Source organism: Miscanthus floridulus, unplaced genomic scaffold (assembly GCF_019320115.1).
Source record: "Miscanthus floridulus cultivar M001 unplaced genomic scaffold, ASM1932011v1 fs_907_2_3, whole genome shotgun sequence".
Lineage (NCBI taxonomy): Eukaryota > Viridiplantae > Streptophyta > Magnoliopsida > Poales > Poaceae > Miscanthus > Miscanthus floridulus.
The window spans coordinates 722-14,309 of record NW_027097438.1 but is presented as its reverse complement, the minus strand read 5'-3'; the positions used below and the strand labels follow the sequence as shown (position 1 = coordinate 14,309).

The 13,588-nt window shown below is 44.1% G+C and overlaps 1 protein-coding gene across 2 annotated transcripts; it reads right to left on the bottom strand.

Annotated features, from left to right (window-relative positions):
* Window positions 1–7,560: 7,560 nt before the first annotated feature.
* On the bottom strand, window positions 7,561–10,917 carry LOC136533516 (uncharacterized). 2 transcript variants are annotated; one of them, XM_066526068.1, is made up of 6 exons: window positions 10,739–10,917; window positions 10,493–10,625; window positions 10,287–10,390; window positions 9,134–9,305; window positions 8,904–9,044; window positions 7,561–8,824 (listed from the first exon to the last, which is right to left on the bottom strand). In XM_066526068.1, the coding sequence occupies exons 1-6, from the start codon at window positions 10,804–10,806 to the stop codon at window positions 7,853–7,855; spliced, it is 1,590 nt and encodes a 529-aa protein (XP_066382165.1). In that variant the 5' UTR covers window positions 10,807–10,917; the 3' UTR covers window positions 7,561–7,852. The 2 variants fall into 2 exon arrangements, with proteins under 2 accessions (XP_066382165.1, XP_066382166.1); XM_066526069.1 differs by lacking the exons at window positions 10,287–10,390; window positions 10,493–10,625 and having other exon boundaries at window positions 10,739–10,916.
* Window positions 10,918–13,588: the final 2,671 nt, after the last annotated feature.

The window sequence follows — 13,588 nt, the reverse complement described above, 5'->3', positions numbered from 1 at the left end:
ATTACCCGCCGAATCGGTATCTTCTAATCTAGGCCGTTGATCTCAGAATGGGTGGTGCAGATCAAATCGGGGAACCGAGGTCACCGGAGCGGTGCTGTGCACGTCGACGCCATGGCTAGAATGGGCCCGACCTCACCGGAGTTCGTCGATACGGCGACTCCAAGCATCATTGGTCCAAATAAAAGCATGGGGAGGGAGAGAGGAGTACAGCGAACTCGAAGCGGGGATCGGAAAAGGCCACAAACAAGTGGAGGCGGTGCCGAGCTCGATTTGGCGGCTTGGCAATGACGGTGAGGTCACGCACATCGTAGAGAGTGGGAGAGCGAGGGGAAGATGACTTTAGAGGTTCCTTACCGCCACGCGTAGCTCTGTAGGGAATCAGAGCAGCGGTGAAGCTATGGAGACATCTCGGCGGCGTCGAGCTCCTCACGATGAGATCCAGGCGGCGGCGCTAGGCTAACTCGGAGCGAGGCGGAGCGAGATAGGGTTCGGTAGGGAGGTGGCTACCATTAGTCAAGTTAAAAGATCATAGTTGTAGTTGAGCACTAGCATCATACTATCCAATGCAATAACCCATAGGAATCAAGGAATCCAGGATATCAAATAGCTGGGAAAATTACTACGGTTGCCAAGGTAGACACATGCATATGATTAAAATGATATTAAGGTGAAGAGGACAACAAGGAAGATCCCATGCTATACTTGCCTTAAACTCAAATCCTTCTTCTAGTCCAAACCTTCAGTGAATTGCTTCTGGACCACCCACTTCTTTTATATCACCAACGCAAAGCTCACCGACTAGACATGATCATAAAGCACCACACAAGCATCCATGCAATTATACATGTAGCAAACAATAGATCTAAATTAGAACAGTACACCAAACATACTAAACAGCAAGTGAAAAGGTTTTAAAGATGTTCTACACGTTGCTACGAACAGACAGACGTGTAAAGCACGCTAATCGGAGCTACGGTGCAAAAGATACAACTACCGAAAGATTTACTTTTATATAAGAAGGGATCTATAGGCTTCATTTATTTTAACTATATAAAATCATATATATAAGACATTTTATAAATAATATAAATTGAATTAAGTCAAATTTAGATTTGAATTATAAAACTAAAATAAAACAAATCATACTTTATTTATAAGATCCAGTTGCATAATTATTGTTCAAGTTAGAGTTTAAACCATGAAATTCTAGAGCTAGTGATATGATAAATATTTTTACTAATGCGTAGATTACGTCGTTACGAATCTAACGCAACTTGAACGGGTCAAATCGGAGTTAAAACAGAGAAGATATGGCGTGACAAAGAATGTGGCAATCTTGTAAATATTTTGAAATTAATTTCGTATTAAAAATGATTAAAAACTGGATTAAAACAGTCCTGTGGATTGGGCGTCGTTTTTAGAAAAACACAGGGGTCAAAACATAAAAACTAGGGGCATTGATTGAATTATTTTTGAACTACTCGTGATGGCGGGTTGATTTCATTAAAACTCGGGGTCTCTTTAGCAAAATTACCCGCCGAATCGGTATCTTCTAATCTAGGTCGTTGATCTCAGATCGGGCGGTGCAGATCAAATCGGGGAACGGAGGTCGTCGGAGCGACGCTGTGCGCGTCGACGCCATGGCTGGAATTGACCCGACCATGCCGGAGTTCATCGATACAGCGACTCCGAGCATCATTGGTCCAAATAAAACCATGGGAAGGGAGAGAGGAGTATGGCGAACTCGAAGCGGGGATCAAAAAAGGCCGCAAACAAGCGAAGGCGGTGCCGAGCTCGATTTGGCAGCTTGGCAATGACGGCGAGGTCGTGCACGTAGTAGAGAGCGGGAGAGCGAGGGAAAGATGACTTCAGAGCTTCCTTACCACCACATGTAGCTCTGTAGGGAGTCAGGGCGGCGGTGAAGCTACGGAGACGTCTCGGTGGCGTCGAGCTCCTCATGACGAGATCCAGGCGGTGGCGTGAGGCTAACTCAGAGCGAGGCGGAGCGAGATAGGGTTCGGTAGAGGCGGCTACCATTAGTCAAGTTACAAGATCACAGTTGTAGTTGAGCACTAGCATCATATTATCTAATGCAATAACCCATAGGAATCAAGGAATCTAGGATATCAAATGGCTACGAAAATTACTACGGTTGCCAAGGTAGACACATGCATATGATTAAAATGATATTAAGGTGAAGAGGACAACAAGGAAGATCCCATGCTATATTTGCCTTAAACTCCAATCCTTCTTCTAGTCCAAACCTTCAGTGAATTGCTTCTGGACCACCCACTTCTTTTATATCACCAACGCAAAGCTCACCGACTGAACATAATCATAAAGCATCACACAAGCATCCATGCAATTATACATGTAGCAAACGATAGATCTAAATTAGAACAGCACACCAAACATAATAAATAGCAAGTGAAAAGGTTTTATAGATGTTCTACACGTTGCTACGAACAGACAGACGCAAAAAGCACGCTAATCAGAGCTACGGTGCAAAAGATACAACTACCGAAAGATTTACTTTTATATAAGAAGGGATCTATAGGCTTCATTTATTTTAACTATATAAAATCATATATATAAGATATTTTATAAATAATATAAATTGAATTAAGTCAAATTTAGATTTGAATTATAAAATTAAAGTAAAACAAATCATACTTTATTTATAAGATCCTGTTGCATAATTATTGTTCAAGTTAGAGTTTAAACCATGAAATTCTAGAGCTAGTGATATGATAAATATTTTTACTAATGCGTAGATTATGTCGTTATGAATCTAACGCAACTTGAATGGGTCAAATCGGAGTTAAAACGGAGAAGATATGGCCTGATGAAGAATGTGGCAATCTTGTAAATATTTTGAAATCAATTTCGTATTAAAAATGATTAAAAACTGGATTAAAACAGTCCTGTGGACCGGGCGTCGTTTTTGGAAAAACACAGGGGTCAAAACATAAAAACTAGGGGCATTGATTGAATTATTTTTGAACTACTCGTGATGGCGGGTTGATTTCATAAAAACTCGGGGTCTCTTTAGCAAAATTACCCACCGAATCGGTATCTTCTAATCTAGGCCATTGATCTCAGATCGGGCGGTGCAGATCAAATCAGGGAACGGAGGTCACCGGAGCGGCGCTGTGCGCATCGACGCCATGGCCGGAATCGGCCCGACCTCGCCGGAGTACGTCGATACGGTGACTCCGAGCATCATTGGTCCAAATAAAAGCATGGGGAGGGAGAGAGGAGTACGGCGAACTCGAAGAGGGGATCAAAAAAGGCCACAAACAAGCGGAGGCGGTGCCGAGCTCGATTTGGCGGCTTAGCAATGACGGTGAGGTCGTGCACGTAGTAGAGAGAGGGAGAGCGAGGGGAAGACGACTTCAGAGGTTCCTTATCGCCATGTGTAGCTCTGTAGGGAATCAGGGTAGCGGTGAAGCTACGGAGACGTCTCGGCGGCGTCGAGCTCCTCACGACGAGATCCAGGCAGCGGCGCAAGGCTAACTCGGAGCGAGGCAGAGCGAGATAGGGTTCGGTAGGGAGGTGGCTACCATTAGTCAAGTTAAAAGATCATAGTTGTAGTTGAGCACTAGCATCATACTAGCCAATGCAATAACCCATAGGAATCAAGGAATCCAGGATATCAAATAGCTAGGAAAATTACTACGGTTGCCAAGGTTGACACATGCATATGATTAAAATGATATTAAGGTGAAGAGGACAACAAGGAAGATCCCATGCTATACTTGCCTTAAACTCAAATCCTTCTTCTAGTCCAAACCTTTAGTGAATTGCTTCTGGACCACCCACTTCTTTTATATCACCAACGCAAAGCTCACCGACTAGACATGATCATAAAGCATCACACAAGCATCCATGCAATTATACATGTAGCAAACAATAGATCTAAATTAGAACAGTACACCAAACATAATAAACAGCAAGTGAAAAGGTTTTAAAGATGTTCTACACGTTGCTACGAACAGACAGACGCGTAAAGCACGCTAATCGGAGCTACGGTGCAAAAGATACAACTACCGAAAGATTTACTTTTATATAAGAAGGGGTCTATAGGCTTCATTTATTTTAACTATATAAAATCATATATATAAGACATTTTATAAATAATATAAATTGAATTAAGTCAAATTTAGATTTGAATTATAAAACTAAAATAAAACAAATCATACTTTATTTATAAGATCTAGTTGCATAATTATTGTTCAAGTTAGAGTTTAAACCATGAAATTCTAGAGCTAGTGATATGATAAATATTTTTTACTAATGCGTAGATTACGTTGTTACGAATCTAACGCAACTTGAACGGGTCAAATCGGAGTTAAAACGGAGAAGATATGGCGTGACGAAGAATGTGGCAATCTTGTAAATATTTTGAAATTAATTTCGTATTAAAAATGATTAAAAATTGGATTAAAACAGTCCTGTGGATTGGGCGTCGTTTTTGGAAAAACACAGGGGTCAAAACATAAAAACTAGGGGCATTGATTGAATTATTTTTGAACTACTCGTGACGGCGGGTTGATTTCATTAAAACTCAGGGTCTCTTTAGCAAAATTACCCGCCGAATCGGTATCTTCTAATCTAGGTCGTTGATCTTAGATCGGGCGGTGCAGATCAAATCGGGGAACGGAGGTCGCCGGAGCGGCGCTGTGCGCGTCGACGCCATGGCTGGAATCGACCCGACCTCACCGGAGTTCATCGATACGGCGACTCCGAGCATCATTGGTCCAAATAAAAGCATGGGAAGGGAGAGAGGAGTATGGCGAACTCGAAGCGGGGATCGAAAAAGGCCGCAAACAAGCGGAGGCGGTGCCGAGCTCGATTTGGTGGCTTGGCAATGACGGCGAGGTCGTGCACATAGTAGAGAGCAGGAGAGCGAGGGGAAGATGACTTCAGAGGTTCCTTACCACCACGCGTAGCTCTGTAGGGAATCAGGGCGGCGGTGAAGCTACGGAGACGTCTCGGTGGCGTCGAGCTCCTCATGACGAGATCCAAGCGGCGGTGCTAGGCTAACTCAGAGCGAGGCGGAGCGAGATAGGGTTCGGTAGAGAGGCAGCTACCATTAGTCAAGTTACAAGATCACAGTTGTAGTTGAGCACTAGCATCATATTATCTAATGCTATAACCCATAGGAATCAAGGAATCTAGGATATCAAATAGCTACGAAAATTACTACGGTTGCCAAGGTAGACACATGCATATGATTAAAATGATATTAAGGTGAAGAGGACAACAAGGAAGATCCCATGCTATACTTGCCTTAAACTCTAATCCTTTTTCTAGTCCAAACCTTCAGTGAATTGCTTCTGGACCACCCACTTCTTTTATATCACCAACGCAAAGCTCACCGACTGGACATGATCATAAAGCATCACACAAGTATCCATGCAATTATACATGTAGCAAATAATAGATCTAAATTAGAACAGCACACCAAACATAATAAACAGCAAGTGAAAAGGTTTTATAGATGTTCTACACGTTGCTACGAACAGACAGACGCGAAAAGCACGCTAATCGAAGCTACGGTGCAAAAGATACAACTACCAAAAGATTTACTTTTATATAAGAAGGGATCTACAGGCTTCATTTATTTTAACTATATAAAATCATATATATAAGATATTTTATAAATAATATAAATTGAATTAAGTCAAATTTAGATTTGAATTATAAAATTAAAGTAAAACAAATCATACTTTATTTATAAGATCCAGTTGCATAATTATTGTTCAAGTTAGAGTTTAAACCATGAAATTCTAGAGCTAGTGATATGATAAATATTTTTTACTAATGCGTAGATTATGTCATTACGAATCTAACGCAACTTGAATGGGTCAAATCGGAGTTAAAACGGAGAAGATATGGCCTGATGAAGAATGTGGCAATCTTGTAAATATTTTGAAATCAATTTCGTATTAAAAATGATTAAAAACCGGATTAAAACAGTCCTGTGGACCGGGCGTCGTTTTTGAAAAAACACAGGGGTCAAAACATAAAAACTAGGGGCATTGATTGAATTATTTTTGAACTACTCGTGACGGCGGGTTGATTTCATAAAAACTCGGGGTCTCTTTAGCAAAATTACCCACCGAATCGGTATCTTCTAATCTAGGCCGTTGATCTCAGATCGAGCGGTGCAGATCAAATCGGGGAACGGAGGTCACCGGAGCGGCGCTGTGCGCGTCGACGCCATGGCCGGAATCAGCCCGACCTCGCCGGAGTACGTCGATACGGCGACTCCGAGCATCATTGGTCCAAATAAAAGCATGGGGAGGGAGAGAGGAGTACGGCGAACTCGAAGCGGGGATCGAAAAAGGCCGCAAACAAGCGGAGGCGGTGCCGAGCTCGATTTGGCGGCTTGGCAATGACGGCGAGGTCGTGCACGTAGTAGAGAACGGGAGAGCAAGGGGAAGATGACTTTAGAGGTTCCTTACCACCACGCGTAGCTCGGTAGGGAATCAGGGTGGCAATGAAGCTACGGAGACGTCTCGGCGGCGTCGAGCTCCGCATGACAAGATCCAGGCGACGACGCTAGGCTAACTCGGAGCGAGGCGGAGCGAGATAGGGTTTGGTAGGGAGGCAGCGGAGTGCGGGGGCTCGGTATTTAAGACCGGGAAGCTGCTTGGAGCGCAAGACAAGGCGACGCAGGGCGGATGCGGACTCCATCGACGACGGCGGTAGAGTCCGGTTCCGGGACGACAAGGACGCTGTCAAGCGGGTCCCACAAGTCAGCGGCAGAGGAGGCACGGGTCTAGGACGTCAGCCAGAGAGAGGAAGGGAAAGGTGCGTGGGCGGTTGCTGCTGGGCTGAGAACACTGGGCCTGCGGGCCAGCCTACTGGTGATGGGCTCCAAAGGGGAAGGAGAGAGCGGGCCGGAGGCTAGGCCGCTTGGGCCAAAAGCCAAAGGGAAAGATTTTCTCCTTTTCTAAATCTTTTTTTCAAATTCAATTTCAAATATGAACCAACTCAAGTTTGAATATGGTTTCAAATACACTTTTCAATTCAAATCAAAATGAGCACTTTAGATAGGCTTTCAAAACTGAACTTTTCAAACTTTTCAAAACTCTTTTTATTTTTAAATTCTTTTTTCCTTCTTTTCTTTTATTTCAGAGCCATTTTCAAAACCAATTCAAAAGCGAATTTGAATTCATTTTGAACTTTGGTCAAAATCACCCAGTACATTAAACAAAAATGCAGAAGCATATATGCTCAAACATGTTGCTACCTTATTTTCCTATGTTTTCATGAGCACGTAAATTCATAAATAAATTATTTTAATCTCTATTTTTAAAGGAGCAAATTTTAGGGTGTTTCAGATTCAACTGAAATTGCAGACAGTGTCAAATGACCAAAGGACATAAGTTTATTATATCATGTCGTTTCCACGGAGCTGGGGCTGTGTAGCTCCCCATGGCTCCAGCAAAGTAGCATATCAGCTTAGATATCATACCACAGGAGCCCACAGTAAAGGCGCCCCAAACGACAAGATGACAGTCGAAAACAGAACCACAAGGAAGAGACTGATTTGCTGAGATTCAATTTCTGTTATTACCTGTAGAACTGCAGAAATGTTTCAGAAAACTGATACAAACACCGCACATGTACAATTTACAGAGACTCAACTAGACAGGTTTATAGCCAAGTAATAATAACCCAGTAGTCTCCTTTTGTCCTGTATGTACCAACTCAGCAATACACAGAATTTTCGAGGCAACAGCAAAGACCAAACATAAGTGGACTGGACAGAGCTGAAAAAGTGATATCTCAGGCTTCAAACTATTCTGAACAACTAATTGCAGACCACTAGTTTCCGCCTTCAGGGTTTTGGCGCTGAGAACAAGTTGGGATAGGAGAAATATGGATCGTCCTCCAAAGATGGTGACCTCTGAGGCACATGAGATGGCACATAGTCCTGTGTATCATTTGTAAAGGAGTCCTGGTGATCAAATACTGGTTTCTGTGTCCCCTCAGTCTGATGATGTCTTTCCTTTTGGGCACTATCGCTGTACTTGTTATAGACATTGGAATTCTTCTTTAGATCTGCAATGCGCAGTTGTGCAAGGTTTGCAGCAGCACGGGCTGCTGATGCAGCTCGCTCAGCTGATTCAGCAGCTGTCTGAGCAGCAGATAAAACGTCATCCAAGTCAATATTTGCCCCTCTCTCAGGAGGAGAGTTTGTCTGTGCTTGCTCTGACTGTTTTGTGAACATATATTCCGTGGGAGGTACTGGAGGTGTGGTCACTTCATCAGTTTTCTTTGTGTAGATCTCTGGTTCTGGCTCTGTTGGCTTCACTGGAGGAGACAGAGAAGGTGAGGGAACTGTCTCGGTTTTTTCCACTGAAGAAGGAATAAAAACTGGCGGTGGAGATGCAGAAGGAATAAAAACTGGCGGTGGAGATGCAAAAGGAATAAATTGCTTCTTTTCATTTGGAAAATCTGGTATGTCTGACTGAGAAGATGGTGCAGAAACAAGATGTTCCAAGCTTTTCATCTGAATAACATTAAAAGCACCACCAGCTGTTGGATTCTCCTCCAAGTCAGTAGGATCTGAGAACTCATGAGGAAGTGACTGAGAGCCCTGAACATGTGGACCGATACCTGGGGTCAACGGTGCATCAGAAGGTGGACGAATTGCAGCTTTTGGGACTTCAGGCAAATCCAGTGAATCAAGACCGGTATCTGACTCGTAGTCTTCATCAGGCTGCTCAGCAGCACTTGCAGCTACTGTTTCCTCATGTTTCTCCTTGGGAAGAGGTAGCATGGAGCCATTGAAGTAGGTCGGTCCATTCTAAGAAGGGAAACATAGCATCAAGTAAGACTCGAATCATTGAACTAACCATGTTAGTCACGAGTCAATATGTATTTACCAATAGATCCTCATGAGGTTTGAGAAATTCTGTCTCTGCATCTGATGGATCCCAATCAACTTCATGTTCCTCAGCTATCTCCTTCAGCAGTTTCAACTTGGCATCAACAGGAGGAGGACGAATAGAAAGTAGTTCAATTATCTGCAGAAGCATTAATTCTGATATGTTACGAATATCCAAACTACCGGATAACATGATTAGATTCATTCAAATTCAAAGTGTCATATAACCTGACGATTGACCCCACAATCAGGCATCAACTCTGAAGCTGCAGCAACAAATTCCTTCCCATATTTAGTCGCAAACATCATTTGAACTTGCATCAGTTCAGGTAGATCTGCACATCTTGGAGCAGCAAAGCAGATGCTTGAAATTGCTTCTTTGAGATCAATAGGACACTCCCTGAAGCCAAGAAAACAAGGAAACACAAATCAGTCACACTCATCTGCAACTCTACAGAATTTTTAGTCAGAAAAAAGCTAATCAATTTTATCAACTAATATAGCCCATTTATATTTAAGAGCAGGAATCGTATCCCTGCTTTATACTTCAAGATAGTACACCCTAATAAAAAATTGCAGCAGCAAAAATTATGATTAGTAACATCCTTGGAGTTCAGATTAAATTGATTTGTGTCTACGAACAAATAAGGAATATAAGAATGCAGAGGGTATAAGTATGAAGATAACTTGCCCCTGATGCCAAATGAACATATAGCAAAGTAATGCTTATCTTTAGGGTCCAAGTCTCTGCTAAAAACACATTGGTTGTTACAGGAAGGTTGGCCTATAATGGAATGGAACAAACACAGCCATAATCCACTATAGCAGTGAAGCAAGATTAGGTGTTACTGTTCGCCATGGAAAACTAACCCGCTATACAAACACTAAGGTCTCGTTTGGATGCGCTTGTATTCGTCTCAATCCACATGTGTTGAAGTGGATTGGAATGGAATTGAACTAAATTCCATTACATTCCACTCCAACACATGTGGATTGAGGTGGATACACATGCATCCAAACAAGGCCTAAAGAAATCTATCTACCATCATAAAGTTCAGCAGTGGTGGTTTACCAGTGGCACGCCATGTTGAGCCACAAAATTAGCACCAACTGACCATAATGGGAGATTACAGTGAGACATTGATAATTAGTCGTCTCAACACATTAAACAGGGCACAATGGACAGTTCTTGCCCAACAAAAGTACATGTCAACAAGCCACTGGAACTCCCAAGCCAGCTGCTGGTCCAGCACAGTTTGCCATATCAAGAGGGGCAATAAAGCTACAGCTAGTTTCGATTGCAACACCCGTAGCCACATGAACAAGCAAATAGCGACTGCAATTACGAGTTGTAAAATTCAAGTCAGATAGGGGGACGAACTTTTGGGCCTCGACGATGGGCAGGCGCACGGCGATGAGCTCGCAGAAGAGCTCGAGGATCTCCTGCGCGGCCATCGTGTTCTCCTCCCGGATGATGTGCTCCACCTGCCGCAGCCGCAGTTTCCAATCAGCCACAGCCAAGCCAAAAAGCCCCCGACCCAACCCTACTCCGATCTAAGCAAATCCCCTGACAACGAGGAAGCGTACCCTGATCCGGGCGGTGGCCTCCTGGCCGGCCTCGAGGAGCTTGGCGATGTCGCGGCGCATCTGGCGCAGCTGCAGCTCCCGCCGGTTCCGCAGCAGCTTTATCCGCGGGATCGACAGCTTCAGCAGCGTCTTGCTGCGCACACACACACCGACACACGAGACATCAGAACGCCGCGCCTCTCAACTCCAAGAAGATCCCCAGAAGAAGGGGAAAAAAAGAAAAAAGAAAAAAAACGCCGCGCGTACCACTTGGCGCCGCGGAAGCCGCCACCGCCGCCGCCGCCCTTGCTGAAGAAGGCGTCCAGCATCGACATGGCGCACCGTCGTCGTCGATCGGACGCGGTGTGAGGGGAGGGGAAGGAGGGAAGCGAGGGTTTGCTTGATGGATCGGGTGGCAGCGGGGGATTTATGCGGCGTGGGGGTTCGATCTGGCTGGAGACGCCGAGGTGACGATGCAGACGAGAGCGATGGGGTGGGGCCCAGCCGGGCGCGTGCGTCGTTGCGGCAACGTCCGTCTCCTCTTTGCGCGTACCGCGTAGCAAGCGACGGGGGCACCTGCTCCACTGACGAGGGATCCGGACCGTCCGATTGGGACACGTGGACGGCAGATCGGGGATACTTAGGGGGTGGTTAACGTCGGCCACGGTTGGATCGATTCCGCCTGACGACGGGTTTTGCTGTCTGCGATGCAAACTTGGCCGTGCCAGAGACTTCTTCCGTTTGCTTCGCTCGAAAGGAAATTCGGATTCCATCTCCGGCTCATCATAGGGGGCGTGGTTGATTGGAACATTGGGTGATATGCTTCCAAGTTAGGACGCCTTCTTTGCAACAAAAGATTCATGAAAGAATTTTGTAAATTCTAAACCTATATGGATTCTTCCTGTGTACTAGCTCTCTGGGACAAAGGATTGACCATCCTGAAATCCTATAAAATTCCTATGGAATGTCTCAATACATATTGAAGAGAATCTAACACGAGGTCCAACCTTTTGAAAATTTTCCTCGGTGTCTATCATTCTCCTCTGTTCCCTCCATTTCAAATTATAAGTTATTTTAACTTTTTTGGAGAGTCGGATCATCTCAAGTTTTGACTAAATTATAAGTCCGGAAGTGGGACATTGGCGCTGTGCGCAGGAGGGAAGAATAGCTTATTAAAATTTCCCTTCAAGGCAACAATAATAGGCGCAAGTATTAGAAACCAATAAGGCCCTAATAACAACTACAACGACCTACTCCCTCTGTCCCTTTATTTGTGTCGCTTTGGTATTTCAGTAGGTACAGTTGAATCTGTGTGAACGTGGTCACTAGGTCTGTCCAGATGCTTGGCAGGGGCTGTGAATGTGGAGATTGAATTCCACTGCCACAACGACAATCAAACAGGGACAGAGAGAGTAGCTAGCAAGGCTACAAGGAGCACACTCCTACACAGTTTTAGTGAGCAAAGAATAGAGCAACTAAGCTACACATTAGAAGTTAGTCAACTACACAAGCAACTGAATGCACAAAGCATAAATCAAGTGTAGATTGTGCAAACCACAAGTAGAGGATGACACAAGATATATCCCCAGTCGATGACTTTCCAGTCATCTACATTCTCATTGAGGCGAGTCCAATGATTACCACTCCTCTACTAGCTCAATGGTCCCTCGAGATCGGCTCCGACATGAGCACTAGTATATGAGCTGACTAATCACGAGGTACTCCAACAAGTCTTGTACCGCTAGAGTTACTCTTCGCCTCGCCAGATGAGCACAAGAGCCTGTTACAATCGAAGTCACGAGTACCTCACAATCCCCAATTAAGTGCTTGAAGGGATCACTGTTGCTCCAAGCCGTCTAGGTGGCAGCAACCACCAAGAGTGATAAGAATCCGGCAACAAAACACGATCACTAGTGCTAGATCAACTCCAATCTCACCCAAGTGAAATTTAAACTAAGTAAAAGTTAGTGGAAAGGTTTCTTGAGTTCTATAAGGTGTGGTTATCAGATAGGAACACTAAGAGGGCCAAATAGCCTGACCACATCTTCGATTTATAAAGCCCCCTCGATAAACTAGCCGTTACCCACTTAGTGGGTTGGCTGTGTACACGCCAGAGAGCTCTAGTAATACCACCAGAGCTCCAACAGCTATATCAAACTAGCCATTGGATGCCCTAAACTCTAGTGAGCTCTCTCCAGTGACCACCGCAGAGCTCCAGTGGGCTCTAACTCACCCAAACGCGCTAACAAACACCTCTTTGCACTAAAACGCCAATGATCACTCTGATACTAGCACCGAAGGGAACTGGTGCGCTCTAGGGAGTTATAGATAAGGTTTTTAGGCCCGCAATAATCTCTAGTGACTAAGCACCATACCTTGAGTCGCTCTCGGACTAACAATCTCAGAGGTCTTAGAGCAGCTTTAGTGTGTATTTTTGAGGGTGTTAGGCTGCTAGGATGAGAGAGTGACAAAGAGAGTGCAACATACTAGATATGAACTTTCATCCGGTGCTATCTCAACATCTGGTGCCCAACTTTGCATCTATTGCCCTTGTTTAGAAAATTATCTCAAACTACTCCACATGCTTCATCAGATGACCATCATGACACACATCGTGCCCCCCTGCTACCGTGCTCGCAGTTAGCATTGTCACGTAAAAGGTTTTTGTGCTAATTTTCTTAGGTCAGTTTGTCACAGCTCCGCTCCTAGCTTCTCCAGAGCAAATTCTATGAAGTCCAATCCAACCAAATAGATAAAATGCAACTCAATTTTTGTGGGGAGCTAAAAAGATCATTTTCTCCATTTACACTATGAGTCGGGAGCTAAAAAAACCTTGCTCTCCGTAACTTTCCCGTTCAATTACTACTAGAATTACTTCCCACATGTTCCTCTTCATCAAAGAATTAAGAAGTGAAGCTCAATAATCTCGAAAAGAAGGTCCGCCAAATTGGCCCTTGATGTGGATTCTTCTTGGCACTATCTTATGTCCTAAATAATAAGGATATGTTTGGTTTAGTTTCTGAAAAGTGATTCGATAACTAAAAAGCATAACACAAACCAAATAATTAGAACCTAAAGCTACTTTCTCACAAGTCGTTGTTTCGTATAGCACAATTT